This window comes from Mycteria americana, chromosome 15, assembly GCF_035582795.1.
Source record: "Mycteria americana isolate JAX WOST 10 ecotype Jacksonville Zoo and Gardens chromosome 15, USCA_MyAme_1.0, whole genome shotgun sequence".
Lineage (NCBI taxonomy): Eukaryota > Metazoa > Chordata > Aves > Ciconiiformes > Ciconiidae > Mycteria > Mycteria americana.
The window spans coordinates 9,862,685-9,882,376 of record NC_134379.1 but is presented as its reverse complement, the minus strand read 5'-3'; the positions used below and the strand labels follow the sequence as shown (position 1 = coordinate 9,882,376).

General features: G+C 44.5%; 1 protein-coding gene across 2 annotated transcripts; it reads right to left on the bottom strand.

The window, feature by feature from the left end:
- Positions 1 to 7,314: 7,314 nt before the first annotated feature.
- EIF4H (eukaryotic translation initiation factor 4H) lies at positions 7,315 to 19,381 on the bottom strand. Of its 2 annotated transcripts, XM_075518244.1 has the most exons (7): positions 19,223 to 19,381; positions 13,404 to 13,585; positions 12,336 to 12,400; positions 12,128 to 12,227; positions 11,391 to 11,456; positions 9,329 to 9,487; positions 7,315 to 9,204 (listed from the first exon to the last, which is right to left on the bottom strand). In XM_075518244.1, exons 1-7 carry the CDS (start codon positions 19,279 to 19,281, stop codon positions 9,068 to 9,070), a joined length of 768 nt encoding a protein of 255 aa, XP_075374359.1. In that variant the 5' UTR covers positions 19,282 to 19,381; the 3' UTR covers positions 7,315 to 9,067. The 2 variants fall into 2 exon arrangements, with proteins under 2 accessions (XP_075374359.1, XP_075374360.1); XM_075518245.1 differs by lacking the exon at positions 11,391 to 11,456.
- Between the last annotated feature and the right edge of the window lie 311 nt (positions 19,382 to 19,692).

The following is a 19,692-nucleotide window of genomic DNA, read 5'->3' as shown; positions in this document are numbered from 1 at the left end:
GGGGCTCGTTAGCCAGCTTCTGGTTTCCTGTCATCATCTGAATCACTAACCCCGACATCCGCCGCTCGGCCGGTCAGCCCCTTGCCAGCTCACGAGAGGGACCCGCGGGCGGTGCTCGCACAAACGCGCCCCGGGCAGCCTCTCGCAGGACGCTACGGTTTGTCTGCCGCGGGGACAGGACGAGGCTCGGACGGCGAGGAACCGCGCACGCCGCCGAGGTCCCTTCCCAAGCGGCCCTTGAGTTTCAGATGGGGCTGGTGCCCCAAAAAAGTTCAAGTTTCCTTTTAGCAAAGAGCCTTTGCAGGCTTTAACATCGCACGCTGGAAGCGGCAGATAGCACCTGGAAAAACTCAGAGCAGCTAAAGCAAACAGCAAGTCCTCTCAGTTTTTACAGAAAAGATGATATCGAGTCTCAAAGGCAGCAAATAGCCTGAGGTCGCCATTGCTAACAGCCAAACCTGGAGCTCCTGTCCAGAGCTGTAAGAGTAAAACTATTTCTTATGCTTCAGCATCGGCAGTTTGCAGACAACAAACACAATTTCACTGTACCCTTAAAAAAAAAAAAAATAGTAGTTCCTTAATTTTTGTTGTGCTTGAATAAGGAGGGTTTATGAATAATGAGGAATTTATCTACTGGCTTAGAGCCCTGTTACAGTACGTGAAATCTGTATCCTGCTGGAGGAATAGCAAAGTCTGCACATGCACCTAAGAGCCCTGTATAGGTGCAGCTACCGGAGAGCGCAACAGACAGCTGGGCACGCGCTTTACAACCGCAAACAAAATGACATTTCACGCTGCCTCTCGCTAAGGCTCTATAATCTCTCTCTCACATACAGCCATGTAAGTCATTCAGCAAAGGGACATTTTGTTATACTTAAATTAGGGCACTCTCAAGCTACCACAGCCAGTCACCTACATCCGCCTCTCTCTGTGAGAGAAGGTGGCTCTTCTGCCATAAAAATGATAGAATAGCCAACCGCTGACAGCTTTTGCAACCCTGGGATGGGAACTTTGCTGCCAAGCTTTCAGAGCAAACGTTGCTTTGATAAGGTAGTTAACCACTGTATGTGCAAATACATTCAGGCTTTCTCTCCTCCAATTCTAACCCGAGATGCAAAAATCATTGCTTGCACGCACCTTCCAGAGCCGTTCCCACACGAAATCCGGGTGCAGAAGCCTATCTTGAATCAGTACACACAACCTGAACCAGAGACTAGAAGAGAGAGGCCCAGCTTTGAGTTGTTTGTATGGTTTCTGGCCGGCCTCTGTACAAGGAGTGCTATATAATGTGAAATGCATTGCTGACTGCTACAACGGTTGCTACAAAATTGGCATTTCTAGCAGAGGTCTTAGCTACCAAGTAGTTTATTAGGGGCTTTCTAGCAGGTTTTTTTTTTTTTGCGTATTTAAACATAAACTGGTAACAGAAGTCTTACAGAAGAGTTCTTTATAGCAGAACTCATGCTCTGAATATGCTGGAGACAGTTACGCTTTGTCTTTCATATCAGAAATCTATTTCATTAGGAACAGCCACTGCTAAAAAGGTACCGTGCATTTGCTTACGGGTTCTCCGATGGGTCTCACAGCTTCAGAGATGACTCACTGCCGCAGTACGGACGTTACCACAGTTGGCACCTCCTGTCAGTCCCCTGATCGTCTCCTGGACCCCGGGACCCAGCCTCTCCAGAGCAGGTAGAAGCCGTTGCCATGCCCGAGGCACAAGGCAGCAGGGTCACCCCCAGCGCGTTACAACAGCTCTTGGGTAGAGCGATGCCCTTTGAAGACATCAGTCCTCTTGAGAGGCCGATCACCTTGATTGCTAACTTTGATTAGAAGGCAATTACTGCAGTAACACACACTGCTGTATAGATACTATCTCCCTTCTTTGTATTTCTCACGAGAAGGGCTCGAAGTAGAGGTTTAGGATGAGAGCCCTCGCTCCAAGCGCCTACTAACGCAACCACGAGTTCTGCTCTTCGCGAGGCCAGACCAAGCCCCCTCTGACACACACGCAATAACCCCTCAGGCACCAAACCCGGCTTGGGATCCCAGGCTCCACCCCGTGTCTCTCCTCTCCCTCCTGTAACCCCTGTGCCTCATCCAGCCCTGCTGCTAGAAACCACTTCTGGTCTGATAAAAGGTCAAAGACAGAGGAGCATCATGCTTTTATCTACGGCAATAAATTATGTAAAATGCCACATTACAATTCCACCTTTCCATGTCCTTTTCAAAGCTTATTCATTTCAGCTTCATTTTGTTCCCCCCCCAACCAAACACATAGCATCTACTCCTTCAGTCAGTTTTACCAACAAACCAAACCCTCTTTTTTTTCTTTCCTTTTAATACATAGCTAATCAGCTGCAGAAATATCTCTTTGGGCCCAGAGAGGTCATGGGACTCCATCTTCCACCCGCCCCAGCTTACCTGTTGGGGTTGGGAGACTGAATGCCCTGGGGACCAGTTTACATCCTTTCAGATAAAGGTGGGGTCTGCTCAAAGACCAGCTGGTTTTGCTTGCGCCAGGTGTTATGACTACTGCCAATCCGAAATTCTCAGTGAAACAACGATTAGCAATCAATGCATCATCTAAACCTGACCTTTCCGCGGGAACACACCCAATGCTGAAAATTTTGAGGAAAGGTTTCTGAGCTTTCTCCCAGAGCTCATAAGCTTTGCGAGTCAAGCGCTGCCTACTTTGCAGGAGACCGGCATTCAAATCCCCCTTGCCTTGGGGCCAGAATAAGCATGTCTCATCCCAACCACTAAGTATTTGGTTTGCCAAAATTTCACGGCAGCTTTAATGAAAGCCACGTCTTGGAGGAAATTTTCTCACATGCTAAAGAAGTGCACACACATTTCTGTACAGACCAAGAAACGGCTTTCCTCTTGGCTGTAGCTGCATGAGCATTTCCCCAGCTAAAGGGGAAGTGCCACCTCCTCCCCTGCCCCAGCTGCACGCCCCACTGCAAATCTGATCTCACCGAGCTGAAACCGAAAGCAGCTCCGTTACAGCTGAAGATACATGCTGCTACCACCCAGTGGAAAGACGGCTCACAGCTAGGATTTCTGGGTGCTTTACCAAAATTTGGCCAAGTAAGGTTTGCAAAGACTAATGCTGTACGTCCCTACGGCACTAGAAAAGCTTCTTCCCATTCTTATCCTGCTCAGTTCATCCTTGTAGACACCATCGTTCTTAAATTTGAACACAAAAACCTAGAAGGTTTGAATGCTTTTATTTGATTTTTTTATACAGCAATACAAATTATACAGGTTCATTACAGTACAGATTTTGCAGGGGTTTATAGAGGTACTTAGTGATTTTTGGTTTATTTAAAAGAAAGAGGCAGATCTTGGGAGCACGGTGACATGAACAAAACAATCTCATAGTAGGAAGCAAATCCCTACTGTGCTGAACACCTACTGGGCGGAAAGGTGGTGGCAGCGTTCCCGGCAATAACATACCCAAAACATCAATCCTGGGATACTCTAGAGCTTTTCAGAAGAATTTGTGAGCTTACAGGTAAGCAGGTTGTTCCTGTAACAGCGCTGCAGGTCCTTAAAGCCCTTGGACGCACTTTGCTGCAATGGGGACAGAAATGAGGGAAGCTGATGTTAAATTAACCTGCCGTTGAGCAGGCAACGTCACGTAACCGAGTCGTTGCAGCTATGGAAAAGGAAACCATAAAACGCTTTAGATTTAGCCACCCAAACAGCTACAGTAAGATGAGGAACATGATCTTAGACCTAATAACAGCGACACCGCATGCACACCGTGACACCGCACGTGCAACCAGAACCCCGTTTCTTGCGCCCATCCAAGCTGCGGGTTTAAGTGAGCGGACACGGGCAGGAACCAGCACAGCTCCCGTGCAGTCCCTAACGCGCAGGATAGGTGCAAGCTCTACACCTATAGCTTTGGTAAGTACGTTCCTCCAGTTAGTCCAGAACATGCAATGTCATCAGGATATTGCTATTACTGATGTGCCTCAGGTTTGAGAGTCAGGTGTCTGGCACTGAAGGGTTAAATCTTTCAGAAAGCAAGGTCTAAGAATATGATTACACTGCTTTAAATGCTTCTAATCGGTTTAATACTGATCTAGTGAGTGGTATCACAAATAACAGAATAAATTGCAGACGATACAGATAAAACGTATGCACCAAATAAAAGATAGCCCTCTGCCACTGCAAATAGACTTGTTGCCTTGAAATCCTGCAGTGGGTAAGTGGCATTTGAGAGGAGGGATTCAGCTACCAGATTAGAAAATTCCAATCTCAGCTGGAAATCAAATTCCTCTTCAGCCACAGGAACTCCCCTTTCTAAAAATTTAAGACAAGCATCACCTACAAAATTGCCTCCCAAGAATCCCGTCCAGAGAAGTGCCCTTGAGAACTACCAAGGTAACCGACTCCGCGCTAGAATACGCCAGGATATACGAACAGCCCCATTCCTTCAGAGCCTTCGCTCTCATCTGGTAGCGAAACACAGAACTCATCAGGATGCAAAACATAAACTTCACACAAATTTGAAGATGCTCGCAGTTAACAGCTTATTGCCCGTGTTCTTGCTGTAAGCCAGTGTGAATAATCACGAGACGTACTTCCAGATGCTGAGAAGGAATGAGGTCGGCGTAGAAAACCAGTGATCTATGCCTGGCTTCAAACTGCACTGCTTGGAGCAAACGTGACGCACGCAGCTTTTCTCCAAAATACACTCTAGGTGAACAGGGGGATTCCCGGAAAGCAGCGACTCCAAACAGCTTTGTTCAAAGCAGTCCGCGGGACAAGGCCTGCTCTGAAAGTTGCTACACGCGAGCGCTCTGATGAAGGGGTCGCACATGCATTTCAAAATCGGCTGGCTTTATTATCGAATCTTTTCTACGAAAAGGAGGGGTTGCAATATCACAGGATTTGCTCTAAAATTCTCAAGGTATTATCTTCTTTTCTGAAGACAAGTCAGCAGCTAGTACTACAGGTAGCAAATGCTCCTACTATACTACGAGCTAAAGTCAGGATTGAAACTATAACAGAATTCGTAAGACAAGTTGAAAAATATCAGCATCATCCAAAACTGCCCTGGGACGACGAGTCTTGGCCACAATCACTCTCTATCACAACCAGCTCTGGGACACCTAGCAGAACTTCAGAAATTCATGGTCAGCATTGGAGACTCTTTTAGTAGTGCCAGTGCATCTCAGTAGTAGGTTAACAGCTTGTTGATATTTTAGAAAAGCAAGTAAGCCACCCTCGAGGGCATAAATTTAACTTGACTCTGTCACCAGCCCATCATTTGAATACGTGAACACTCCTCCACCTTTCTTCAGCCATCAGAACAACCTTCACGACCACAAGCACAAAGAGCCCCCGCGGACGCTGTTACAGACTTGCACACTCCAGCGGGTTGGCAACACACCCGTGCCAGCACTGGGCTGCTGCCGTCAGAGGACTGGGATTAGCTCTCCCAGGACCGCTCCTGGGCTTGGGAGCTCAGGGGGGTTTATTTTTGGTGGTTGACAGTGGAGTTTCGCAGCACGTTAGATGCATGCTGCTTGCTCCTGCGTTGTCCCGCAGCTCTTCCAGAGACACCGCACCAGCCTTCCCCACCTGCAACCCAGCTGGAGAGACACAACACAGCACTTTCTACAGCAGCAAAGCAGTGCTTATTCAATTTAATTCAATTTCAGTTCCAAAAACCATCTGCTGCATTCCTGACTTCAGTTTTGTATAAGTTCAAGCTTGGAAGAAAGCTCTGCACAGCTATTAGAAATAACTCGGTGAGAATATGAATAGCCACAAAGTGAATTATCCATTTGTTACCATGCTGGTAACCTCCTCGGTCTAGGCTTTGCCATGCCAGGCTTAGCTTTAAGCTGCAGGTAAAATTAAGCATTACAGATTAAACCTTAACTGCTTTTTGCTGGTGGGATGGGGAAAAAATAATTTTGCTTCCTCCTACGAATCTTAAATGCCACATCCATCTATTAAATACAATTTGTCAACTGTTGACACAAGCTAGTTTGATACGCTTCTGCATGGGAAAACGTTCATCAATTAGAATTTTGAAGGGAGGGGGGAAGAAAAAGGGCTGGAGGAGTCTGACCGTAAGCCATGTGGGACGCATAACGCAGAATGCTCCAAAGAAACCAGGCAATGCATGAACGTTTGCATACGAAGAACTACTAAAAAAAAGATATTAAATGATAGTGGGATTAGGCTGCATTCACTAGTGGGAAACCCTTGACCAAACAAATATTAGCAGATACAGAAAAATATTTATAGGACTAAGATGAGCCATTTTCGGTCTCACTACCTTTCTCACAAACCAGTGTTACTATCCTCCATGCAGAGCGATGAAATTATTGCTCCCAACGTCAGAAGGTTTGAAAGACCAGCTATGAGCAAGCCTTGTGGTAGCCGCTGAAGGACAGCATCTCCACCCAGCTAGCCCTCCTCTGACATACAAAACTCAGGTTAGCATTCGGGTAGGACAGCCAGGTGCTAGCACACGCGCTGCTTCAGCAAGTGCCTCCAGAGCAGGATTTGGATTCTCTGCTCAAGCTGTCGTAAGAGCGGGTCTAAAGAGAGAGTGGACCGAGTAGCCGGAAGGCAGGAACACTTTCCATCCTTTCATGCTATGGAAAGCAGTAAAACCAGCAGGAAGGTCAGAGCTCATTTCCTCAATAAAAACACAGCTCTCCCTCTTTTAACTTACCCTGCAGTATGCATATACTTCAAAGACACAGGGCAACAGCCTCATTAACAGTTACATCTAGTGGGAAACAGGTCAGCTGAAAAAAGTTGGGAGAAACCAGGCAAGCGAGCAGCAAGCTGATCTGTTTACTTCGTCTTACCACCAAGACTCCCCGTGAAACTGCCTGCTACGCAAACGGGAAGGACACGCACTTTGCCCTGTATGGGGCAGGGGATTCTGGTCAGAGGGTAGCAGAACCCAGCTTGTGGGAAGTGGCACCAAGAGCTCTATGGCCCACAAGCATATACTATAGTACTTCCAAATTCTGCCTGGCAGCCTTTGCAACATAACTGAAGTTATACTGAAGCCACAGGACAAAGAACTTGGGCTCGCTTCCACTTGTACACAGTTTTTACTTCCCTGTGTCCTGCATGTTCCAGCACTTGTTTAGATTAGATTCCTCCCCTTTGTATTTTCCTCGCCCCCCCTTATTTGTATAAGAATGGGTCTGGTAGTGCTTCCCCGTAACATTTAAGGAAGCAAATTTCAAACATTGTGTTAATTTGGAAAACTGAGGGGGAGGAAAAAACATGCTATAGCAGACTCAAATAAAGACCAATGTTAAATATTACTTAATGTTTTCTTTTATTTAAAAGATCATTCACAAAATACCATATCCATAAATTTATTTTGTTATGAAGCAGAATGTGTTAAGTGTTTGGAATTCTTCTTTTCTTTTTTTGTTTTTACATTTAAAAGTCAACTGTCTTGACTAGAAGTGAGTTTTTATATGGGAATTTGTTCTTAAAATCTTTTCCACATTGAAGATGTAAATAGGTCAATTATTGGTTTGGAATACAACCACACAAATGCATGTCTGTCTTAAATTAAGTATTAGTGTTAGACAAATGGTTCTTATCTCAGAAGCAGATTAAGTGACAGGCAGAAGGAAGGAAAGAGTAGTTCTGTAAATTGCTGGGACTCTGACATTACAACGGTAACTTCAGGGAAGAAATTCACTACTAGCAGCGATGCTGGTAGTGAAGCAGCCATGCTTCCAAACTCCTCTTGCAAGTACTCTGGTGTGCTGGCTGTTTTATCTGAAAGCTGTCAGCACTAGCATTAGGGGCCCAAGTTTCTCATGCATTGGACATATCCACACTTCAGTGTTGTAGATCCAGGTTTTGTTTTTAAACATTAATGATCTCTCTCCTTTTGCTCCAGCCTCCCCTCCCTCCTCCCACACAACACTGGCAAGAAACATGTCAAGTGAAGAGAGATGCAGCAATCAGAGATGCTTTTTACCCAAACTTCTACATGAAGAGAATCTATAGCAGAACGATTTCTAATCCGCCCGTTTTCAAGGCATTCTGAAAGCAGAGGTCTTAAAACTGTACACCACTGGGCAAAGAAATACAGGGGATAATGGTGATTACATACTGCATGGCAAAGTATACACTCCTTAAACAAAAATAAAAAAGTCAATTTTATTTGTAGAAACTTCGTTTAAAAATTTACCAAACATGTAAAACCCAAAAAAAAAAAAGTAAGCAGAAAGAGCCAGTGAGCAGTTGTGCTCAAACAGGCACGTTTTTGCAGCACTAACCTTGAGCTCAGAGGTGTAGTATCATACCATTCTGAAGTCAACAGACAGCCACCAGCAAGAGTCTGCTGGCAGATGCTTTACGCATACTGATTCCACCACTTATTCACCAGGCTTCTTGTCAGCCAATTTTATTTGCATCTATTAAATTGATACTTCCTGGTAACCTGTGTGAAAGGGCAGCTGTCCCCCTTAGTTTTATAAGGGGCTCTGCTGTATACAGTAACTCTATCACCAATTGTCATAAATGGTATTGCACTACTTGGTTAGAACTGTAAATTTCTGTTCAACTCATCTGGACTCTCCAGTTTTCCTCTTCAGAGCCACAGCAATACAGAACAAGACATGCAGGTCAGAAGAGGAGCACTGAGGAAGTAAAAGGAAACAATACAGGGCAATAACTAAGTCTAACCTGTGCTTCTAAAGTAAAACAAACCCAGAAAGGAAGAAGTTGAAGCAGCACCTTTGTCCAGAGACCTCCACACTTGTGGAAGCAGCTACGCTGCCTTATCTACTGGCAACTGTGCTGCTTGGAAGGAAACAGAAGAGGGAAACTCAGCACAAAGCAGGCACTAGATACAGCAAAGCCAAGAACGTACTAAAAACCACTTGTTAACAGCTGACATGCATTCACAAGCTCTGTGTTTTCAGTTTCAAAGAGGACAAATGCCAGATGGCAGGAATGGTAAACTGCAGGGTTGACATTCCAGCAGAGCTAGTCACTCTGTACTGTCTTGCTTTTTCTCCCGCCTCCCCATTCCCTCTCAACCCCAAACTCAGTCGTGCTCTTTTACTACTTCCTCTCGGGGCTTGGCTCCACCGAAGATAGCAGAGTTTGGGTTGGCTACTTGATTGAGGGGAGTAGCGACTGTTCGAGGTTTGAGCTGAAGTCGGGGTCGCTGTGCTCTTTCCTCTGAAAGAAAAAACATCAAGGTTTTAAGATCTGTCTGCCAAAGGTAGTGGCTTTAACCTGACAAAGAAAGCAGCAGTCTCCTTTATGAAGGAAGACTGAATTACAGAAAATATAAAGAGTCTACCTTCTGTTGGCTCTCTGAAGTCCATGGAAGATCCACGAAGGGGAGGCAGGTCCCTGAAGCGACCAGTGCCACCACTTCCCATTGAGGCACCTGGTGGTCGCCGGTCTCCAGGGCGGGTTCCTCTACCCCGGCCTCCCAAGAAGTCATCATCTTTGAATCCTGAAGACGGAAGACAGTGAATTTAAAGAGCACATTTTGCAATGCTTTTAATCTAGATTTTTATCTGGGTGACTGGAAAACCTTGCAAGTCACTGCTGTCAGTCCAAGATGATGCACTGAGAGCCTTTGTCTGTAGACAGATTGCTTCACAGATCTCTAACACATTCTGGAAGAGTCATACAGATTCCATTTGAAACCAAGTATACTATGCCAAGTTCAGAAACTGGTTTATCCACCTAGAGGCTTATTGGAGTGTTGGAGAGTGGGTCATCAAGTGAGCTTAAAATATGAGCTTCAGCTGCAACTTCAGATTGAATTCAGCTAATGGTGTGAACAGAGACAACACTAGAAGTACCCAGAGTACTTCTGCAGCCAGAAGATCCCACTGGCTACAGCCTTAGCATGAAATCTGCAGGAGCAAAGTAAACAGAAAAATAGCTAGGGGATAGTGAAATATACAGTCCTTATAAAACAGAGCCTTTGAAAAACAGAGCAAAACCCCAAGGCTTTTTAGTTGTACTATAAACTGACCAGGCATTTACTACATTAATGAAAGAGCTGGAAAAAAAAAGCAATTCAGACTTTAAATATGAAACTGCCTGCATTTCTTCAGCTTATGTATCAAAAGAAAAATCAAGAACTGTCTGTCACTGGCCAGAGTTCCAGTCTGTACCAATGACTATCCTCGAGTATCTCTCCAAGCCCCTATCATCTGCATTCAACGGGAGGAGGATACTTCAGGCTAACAGCACACTTAAGGGGAATATACTCAGTTTTTCAGAAGCCGCCTGGAAGAGAAAGTTGTTTTGCTCCCATTTGAGATTTTCCTTTCCACTTCAGTATTTGGCAGAGTTGCAGAACTGTCCCTTACTTCAGTGCCAAACCACCATCTTTAAAGACTTGATCCAGAGCAAGGCTGTACAACCTGAGAAGAAAAGCTTCTGTAGCAGCTAAGACTTAAATACTAAACTTTTGGCTCACAAATCACTCATCCAGCATCTAACAAGCCAAAATGCATCTGCATTTGAAGAAGCTGCCAAAAAAGGTATAAAGCTATGACACCAGAATGCTTAGCTACGAAGGCATGTTAAGCACAGCACTGTAGCAAGCTTCCTCTCTCCAGCACCATGCTTCAGTCTCGTGCTAGTGCCAAGGGCACACTTTGTTACCGCTCCTTCTACTTTGTCCATTCCACTCACGCAGAGACCAGACATTGCAAAGTTGCACTTGCCAACATCTCCCCATCAGAAAATGGACCAAACCCACGATTTCAGAGGACAAAAGAAATTGTGTTAATGTCACCCTGGTTTCTAATAGCTAGAAAGTGACTGGAAGCCAAGAGCAAACCCGGTGGCTCCATCACTACCTTCCACTCAGCAAGCTCAGTCATTTGCTGCAACTTGCATTACTGTAACAGGTCTAAAAGTTTCGGAACATTTTGCATTTAAAAGTGCTTTGGAACACTAACGTATTTTTGGAGAAGTCAGTTGCTTCAGGGATACACATACAATGATGTCACATCTCTCAAGAATGTGAAAGCCTCTGCTCTGAAAGAATACAGTAACAGCTTTTCCACATGATCTGTCTGTTTCTGCTACTATTCAGAAATGTGCTTGGCCTCATGTTTGAGAAACGCTTAAAACCTAGATACCATAGACTACATTTGAACAAGTATTCTGTCATTTAGGACTGTTTCATAAAATTGACAATCAAGACTCTTTCCTCTGTCATAGGGCAATGGAAGATTCCCCCTGAAGAATCCCACTGCAGCTGTAGGATGTCCAAAGTTGGCATACAGTAGACTCAATCAAAACAGTAATGGGGACAAATGTAGCTGACATGAAAATGAGAACAATTCTGTGCCTTTTAGGCTGCCTGTCTGTATAAGTGTTAATACTGATACCAGAATTGAAGTCATCTCTGGAATCCCATCCACCTCCTCTGGATTCTCGGGAACCTCCTCCCATTCCTAGGAAAAAAGCCACAATTGCGTTCAGGTCTGAAGCTGTGGGAAAGACTGATCAAGGGGATACCAAACCAAAGTTTCAGTCCTTCAATATCCAAAGTCATGCTGCTGGAAAATCCTTCTGTTTCGGTACTATCAAGTTCCATTGGGTAGGAACAAAAGGTCAGTTTAAGTTAACCGAGACTAAGTGGTCAGAGAAGCTTCTCTAATACACATTCAATGGAAACCTTTAGTGAGTCTAGTTCAATTAAGCTTCAACTACAGCAAAGCCTGTTTTTACACTGGAACAGGAGATAGTCAGTCCAAAATAAGTATTCGTTTGCTTGCGCTTACTTAGCTTACTCACTTTTCTTACATCATAATAAAATAGTAGCAGATCAGACTGTTGGGCTTATGATTGTCCTCTGCAAGACACTGTACATTACTAAGGGTATTGGTCTCACTTCCTGGGCTAGGAGTGACAACATATTCAGCTTTTGGACACAAAGCGCATCTATTCCAGACATTTCAGGAGCGGCAGCAGCTAGGTTAGAAATATGTATATACATACAAAATTTCTCCTTCCTACATAATCTTCATGTTTACTTGCATGCCTTGTCTTAGCATTAGTTAGCACCAGAAGTCGTAACTACAACCATTATATTTAAGAAGCTATTCAGAAAAATGGAAGTCACCTCTGTCATCAGGCCCGCCACCTTTTCTGAAGCCAAAGCCACCTTTATCCTGTTTTCTGCCTTCTGCTATGTCCACTCGGAGTGATCGATCACCCAAAAGCTGTTAAATAAAGGGGAGAATCTCTTCAGAATGTACCATATGGGCTGCCAAGGAGTTTGAGACTGTGCTTATCTTTTTATTTCACAAATTAATTGCAAGTATACTTACTGCACCATCATACGTAAGAGCTTCCTTGAGTGACTCCACCTCATCGAACTCTACGTAACAAAATCCTGTAAGAAGAACCTCACAAGTTAATACCGGCACTTTAAAAGGTCTTTGTAAGAAGCTACTCTTCCTTCATATCTGCTAATAGCCTCCCTTCTCTTTCAAACGTGAGCTACGATATGATACGTGCAAGGTGTACACAACTCAGAAACCAAACATCATTAACAATGAAAGCATTTACCTATGCCTATTAATGATGGGGACAAATCCTGAAATAGAACTCTGTATGGGCACAACGCAAATACTAGGAGCCTGATTAATTCCCTTTGCCATAGGGTTCTCATTACAGATTAGATTTGATCTATGCCTTAAGACAGTTATTTAGCTGAATATTGACATTTGGTTACTAGTGTTTTTAAACAAAAAGCTGAAGCACCTGCTTGGGCAGCAGTCTGATTTTGTGTCACCACATCATTTAGTGAGTTTAATCCTTTTCTGAGACCCTCTGTTACCTGAGTTAAGCCTTTCCCCCCAAAAAAAGTAACTTAGAAATATACTCCCTTTCCACAGGCCAGTTCCAATTGACATCAGATCTGTGGCCTCTAAAACAATTCTCTGAATGGCTTATCTACTTGCTTTTTCTCCCTCTCTACTAAAAAAAGACAGAGCTGAAGCAGTGGGAGTCTTCTGAACTAAAGAAAGATTGTGTAAGTACTCAACACTTAAGGTCATAGATCTTAAGTGGGTCAGACACTTCAGCTTTGTTACAATTCATGTAAGACAAGGTTTGAGAAAGTCCTTTTATGGCAAGGCAAATATTGACTCTTGTCACTCAGGTTAGTCTGTATCTTCAGATGATGGAAGTAACAGTGAATCTCATTCAAATGAGATGTTTAATTGTTAGTGAATGAGAAACCTGCATAAGTCAACATAAAAAACAAAGGCAGATCAACAAGCTAACTGCGCTTTAGAGTAGGGACTGAAATTCGCCATTAAAGTGACTTTAGAAGTACCTCATTTTCTCCTACCGGTTAGTCATCTACAACTAAAACAACTCTGAACACTCACCTTTAAATTTGTCTGTTTCCTTGTCTCTGACTAGTCGTACGCTCCTTACACTGAGATCCTTGAAGATGGCATCTATGTCTCCTTGAACAGTGTTGAAGGGTAGATTTCCCACATATGCTGTGAAAGGGGGTTCTGTTGGCAGCTCTTTCTGTTTGCGGGAACCAAGGCCGCCACCACGAGACCTGTTGAAAGAAAGCACAGTGTCTCTGGAACTTGACGCCCAACACACCCAGTAATATAGTATATAGCACTGCTCAGGTGCTGTTTGACTTTTTGGAAGTGGATTTTTCCACAACTTTGGTTACTTTTTCTATCCCTTTGCCTGCACCTGCCACCTCCACTATTGGCCAACTCCTTTCTAGTATTACCCGATGCAATACTTCAGTGGGAAAACAAATGAACAATATATTTAAATACATTACAGGTGAACTCAGTAACAAAGCGATGAATGAACTTCCTTCTCATCTCACAATCCATTAAGAAAAGCAACGCAAGGTTCTCTCTACTGTCCCCTACTCAAGATCACTACTTCTTAAAAAGCACATCCTAGACTAGATTTTAAGAATAATTTATAGCAGTGAAGAAATACTTGCATGGCACAGGCTCATCAGCTTATCCTGAAATTAAGCTGGATCCAATGCTTTTAACTAAATAGTGTATTACCAACATCCACTCCACAATCTTCTAAATTATTTCAGCAGCATTTAGCTTAACAGAAGCATCTTCTCGTAACTCTGAAGTTATTGCCATAACTGTCAGATATCTGGACTGGAATGCTTTGAATTGAACACATAATAAAATACTTGGTTGAGCAAGGTGTTCTAAGGCAGAGAAACCAATTTCAGTGCTATCTGGATGTTTACTTCTTCCTTTGTGTCTCATGAATTACAGACTGAGGTCAACCAGGTTGTCTTTTCTTATCTTTTCCCTCAGTCTCAGTTAAGGCTACTGGCATTGGTTGCTGAGGAACTAGACCATACCAGCTAAATTCTTTACTGTATTAATGTAACACATCTGTGTGTTAATTTCCTGTAGAGCCTAATCTTCTAAAGCTAACTTTGGTCTCCTTTACAGACAGCAAGGTTTGTACTGTGGGCACAAGGCAACCTTAAGTTATAGCTCCTAGACTTCTAGACTAGAGGATTCCACTGGTTCCAACACCATTTGCCCCACATAAGCAATCTTGACTTTAACCTGAGATGTCTACCTGCTACTCTGCCCATGTTCTCTTCAACACCTCACTTTTATTGGGCTTTGTTCATGTCTGCTCCCTTTCCCAAAGGCTCACTGTGTATTTAAAAGCATGGTGGAACACAAACTGTACCAAACCAGGACTTGCTAGTGTGACATGGACTAATTAGATTTCTGCAGAGTCCTATCTAAAATACAGAAGGTCAAATAATGTTATTATTTCCTTTTATTCTGGCTGGTTGCATGCAGCCAGAAAATCCATTGGGCAAGCAATGTACTTGTCTGCCTTTTTTTTTTTTTCATTCCAGAATAAATATTTTATTACTAATGAATCAGATAATGCAGAAATCTTGAATGAGATTCCTTAACTCTTTCTAGGTAAGCCTGTCATTTGTGCCTTTTTATGGTAGCAGCTCCGTGCAGGAGTCATTTGTCACCAACATTATCAGCATGCTGCTAAGTGTACTTAAATCACAACCTACATATCCTTTAATTAGTGTCCACCCAGGTTCATATTTTAGCATTTTTGACAATATTCCTCATCTGCCTTTGTCTCATTAACAAGTCAGTCAAAAGACATACTTGAGAACTAAAGCTGCTATAGTTGGGTGCTGTGTATGTATAGCAGAATTAACTTGAGTCACAAGGCTGTTTTAAGGAGGAACTCCAAGAAAGCTGAGTTGCTCTTCTAAAGAATTCCATAATATGTAGAATCAGTTCCATGTCTTTGCTCTTAATTCTCATCTATGGCCTTACAAACAGCTATTAAAATACCATACATCTAATTTGCAGCCAAAAATCTTAATTTTTATGTTCTATAGGAGCATCACAATTGCTTAGGCTGAGTTTAAAAGGAACATACCCTACTTCTACACATTCTCACCATGTTCCTTGGACTGCCAGTCATCTGGCTCAGTGAGCCGATTCACCTGAAAATTCACCCTAAAGTTCAACAAGGTGATCTGGACAGCTGCAAAGACCACTCCTGCCAAGGTGGGAAGGAGAACGAAAGCAAGGGCTCCAACTACAGCTTTCAACAGCAACCTCTACTCAGATCAATTTGAGCTGCTTCTGAAACCACACCCTCAAGTTAGTAATCCTCAAAACAATTTTTTGTACTACAGACAAACCTTGTTTCTACCATAGCATACCAGAACTTCACAGGGTGCATGTATGGAAACCCATGCCCTGTTGTGCAATCCCTACTGATACTAAGTCAGGAAATAAAGTATTCTTTTTGAATCTGATCCATTAAGGCCTCAGTTATCAAATACATAACTATCTATTGGGTATTTTAGTCTCCATTTGAAGAACAGGAATAGTCAATAATTAGGATCCAAACTTAGTTTCCTACAGAATCCAGGTACAGAAACACAAAAAGAAACTGTTTCTACACCCCCCTACATTTTTCAACACTGAAACAGTGAAATAATAAAAAAATAAGGCTGACTTCAGTAAGCAAACAATGAGATTGAAAGAAGATGCTCATTTGTAACAAAATAGGACAAAAGTCAACTATAATTAAAAACATCTCTAAACTGGGTCACACCAAAGCGTTAAATGAGTATCTGCATTTCCCACTCAGGGTAACTTTTGCTCAGACACAATTAGGTAATAATTATGTTATCTTAATGTGGGAATCTGAAAGGCAACTATTGATTTCTTTTTCAGAAAACCAAAGCAGAAACCTAAAGAGGAAAGCTTGCTTCTAGCAAATGCAGAAGCAAATGTCCCTATAATTGGACTTACTTTTGGTGGACTGAGTTAAGTGACATCATAAAGTCATATTGGGGTGAAAGAACAACCAAAGTGTCATTTTGAAGCTACTCTTTTAGAAAGTTTAGTTATTCTCCCCAGAAAACAAGATCTGTCAAAAGTTCAAAACAAAGAATATTTTGAAAGCTAGTATTTGAGTTTAATAGCCTTTCACTAAAGATCAAAAACATTGGTTCAGTATTGATCTTTTTGCACAGCACAGAGAATACAACCTAACTGGATTTCAATGTTAGTGCTTTACCAGAGGCAGCATAAGGCTCAGCAGGATGCAGGTTTTGTCAAGAATCTCCAACAACTCTAAATACATACCCAATTTATTCAAGCAACCTAGTGCATCTCTACAACAAGCATTAGATGTCTTCAACAAAAACCTTACCCAAGCCTAAAAATTAGGAGACATTTATTAACACTAAATGGCTAAGACACAGGATCCAAAATGCCAGAAGGATAAAGACAAGCTCTCCATTTTTCACTTACTTTTACTTATTTCAGCAGATGAATCTCAACCTTTGAGTAAGGTGCCCAGCATTAAGCCCAGTGCTTAAAGCCACACCTAAATAAACAACCTACCAGCAAGTCAGGAGTGACAAATACTCAGTTTCCTTCAACTTTGAGAAGCTCTACAGATGTTCAGAGTTTCAGCTAAGCCTCAGTATGCTTAAGTACAGATTTTTGTGTCAAATTTTGGGCTCCAAAACACCAAAAAGCTTTTCAAGTAAGCCTTTTGTTATTAAAGTCAGCAGCATGTTCCTCATTCAGAATAAAGCAACTTTTGCATACCATAATATTACGCTTCAGCTCTTAATCGGTGCACTACCAGTACACTGGCAAAATCCCCTGCATCATCATATTCTGTTGGTCTTCCACCATAATTCTGAAGAGCATGAGGCATGAGAGAGAGGTAGATATGTTCAAACTTTTGGGAACTACTGTTTTCTATCTGTCACACTTAAATCCTATGCTCACTCTCCATACAGACCAAAGGTTACGCAAAATGCAGCTTCCACAAAAACTATTATATCTCAACTGAGTTTACACTGTTCTTACAGTCCTAGAGCGCCTAAAAATGAGCAGGAGTCACTTTAACTTAAACACAGGATTCTTTAATCAGAACCTTCAAGAAGAACAGTCATGTTTTCATTATGGGACTTTATACAGAGCACAGAGACCTGTTAAGGTCTGAAATCATGAATTAGTTGTTGGCAACTTACTAGTAATACTGATAAATTAGATGCAAGTACAAGTTGCACTCTAATATTAGTAGCATCTGAGGCTTGAAACCACAGCTAATTCAGAGTAAGTACATTTTCTCATCTGCAAAGCCATCTACTAATCAGCAGGGCACCTTTAGTTCACCAAGTATCCACATCTTGCCTGAGAGAAAGTTTAAGTACTCTATTAAAGAAATCTGAATATGAAAGTAACATTTTAACTTTCATTTTATTACTTCATAGAACGTGCCTACATTGACTAGGGCAGGCTGAATAGTAACATCTGAATTTATTAGGAGTGTCAAGTGCCACTTTAGGCTGCTGTCAGTCAAAGTTGTTTGTTACAGAATTTAAGAAATAACAGAACTGTAAGCGGCTACATAATCTGTTTGCTCTGGGACATCTCTTCTTTAGATACAAAGGGTAGCTATGCATAAAAACAAGCTTACAAAGCTTAAGTGTCAGAGTGTTTCCAAAGACAAGAAAACTTACTCCTGTTATAACCTCAGTAGTAGCTCCTCCCTGCTGCCTAAACAGTCTGAAATCAAACTGATTTATTCCCCTAAGAACAGGAAAGGACAACACTGTTGATCAGGAAACATATCTTGGAAAATTAAGATTATAAAATAGCGTACTCGTTAAGATTTGTGTGCAAAGACAGTTTATTTCATAGTTTTATGCCTACCACTTTATTTTAGTGCACATGGAAACTTATATGGCACCAACCTTCCAAAAAGTCAATTACTAATTGCATCTTCCTAACCTGATACAAGACAAACTTCGTAATTGCTGGTTGCATTACGCACTCTATATGCGCTCTCCAACAAAGAAACAGAGATGAGACAAGCCTTATTCCTACGGGTCCGAGATTTGGAGTCAGCACCCGGAGCCCCGGATAAGGCAGGACGGCGGCTCACAGCCCTCCCCGACCGGAGGCACCACAAAGCCCTCCCATTTCCTCCCCGCTGCAGGCATCACAACGCTGTCCTCTCTCGGGGGCACCTCGCCGTGCGGAGCTCGTCCCGCCAGAACAGGGGCCTCTCGCCCCCCTACAGTCCTTCAGGGGAAGCTCCCTCCTCCCTTCTGTCCCTGCAGGAGCTCCTCACGGCCTACCTTGGCTCTGGCCCAGCACCTCCCTAAATCCCCCCCCAACTCGCCTCCGGCCGGCGGGAACACAGCGACACCCTCCTCCTCCCGCCCCTTCCCGGCGCTCCCAAGCCGCCAGGCCCTCAACCTTGCGGCACTCGCCCCGCGTAGCGAGGGGACGGCCGCTGCCCCCTCCCGGGACACCGCAGCCTCCTCCTCGCCTCACAAAGCGGGCCCGCCAAGGCCGGAGGAAAACGTGCCCCGCCAGGCTCACCCCCGTCCCCCGGAGAAGGGAAGGCGGCGGGGCAAGATGGGCCCGAAACGTTCCTAGAGGCAGCATCCCCCGTCCCTCTCTCCACCCGCCCCCCCGCCGTGCCCGGCCGCCATCTCCACAGGGAAAGGGGCAGGCTGGGCCCTGCCCGGCCGCGCCCCCTCCTCGCCCGGCCGGGGGGGGGGCGCGGAGCGCCACTCCCTCCTTCCCTGCTTGCTCCGGGGGGAGCCCTCGGCGCTCCCCAGCGGCCCAGGCCCTGGCGCCGCCCGCAGCGCCGCGCTCACCCCCGGCCGCCGCCGAAGCTGCTGTAGGCCCGATCGTCGTAAGGATCAAAATCCGCCATCGCCACCTCAGCCTCCTCCCCGTGCGAGCGTGACAGGACCGCGCCCGCAGGACCCCGCGCCGCTTATATACGGCGGAGCCCGGGCCAGGGCTGCCCCTCGCGGTGCCTGTCTCCAGCTCCCCGCCCCGCCGGGACTGTCCGCGCTACTGCCTGTCGGGAAGTCCCGCCGCCTGGGAGCTCCCCAGCCGCCGTCACGGGCGCTCACCGGCCGTCGCGGCCCAGCCCGGCCGCGGCTCTGCCCGCGGCTCCCGGGATAGCCTCCGGTACGGGCTGCGGGGGTCCGGGCTGGGCGTTTATTGGTGACGCGAGCCTAGGCCTTTGGCTCTGAAGCGTGCTCCAGCCGCCCCAGTGCGTTCGTCACTGGCTGCTCGTGTGTCCCCGAATCATCTCGGGGTCACTGCCGATAAGATC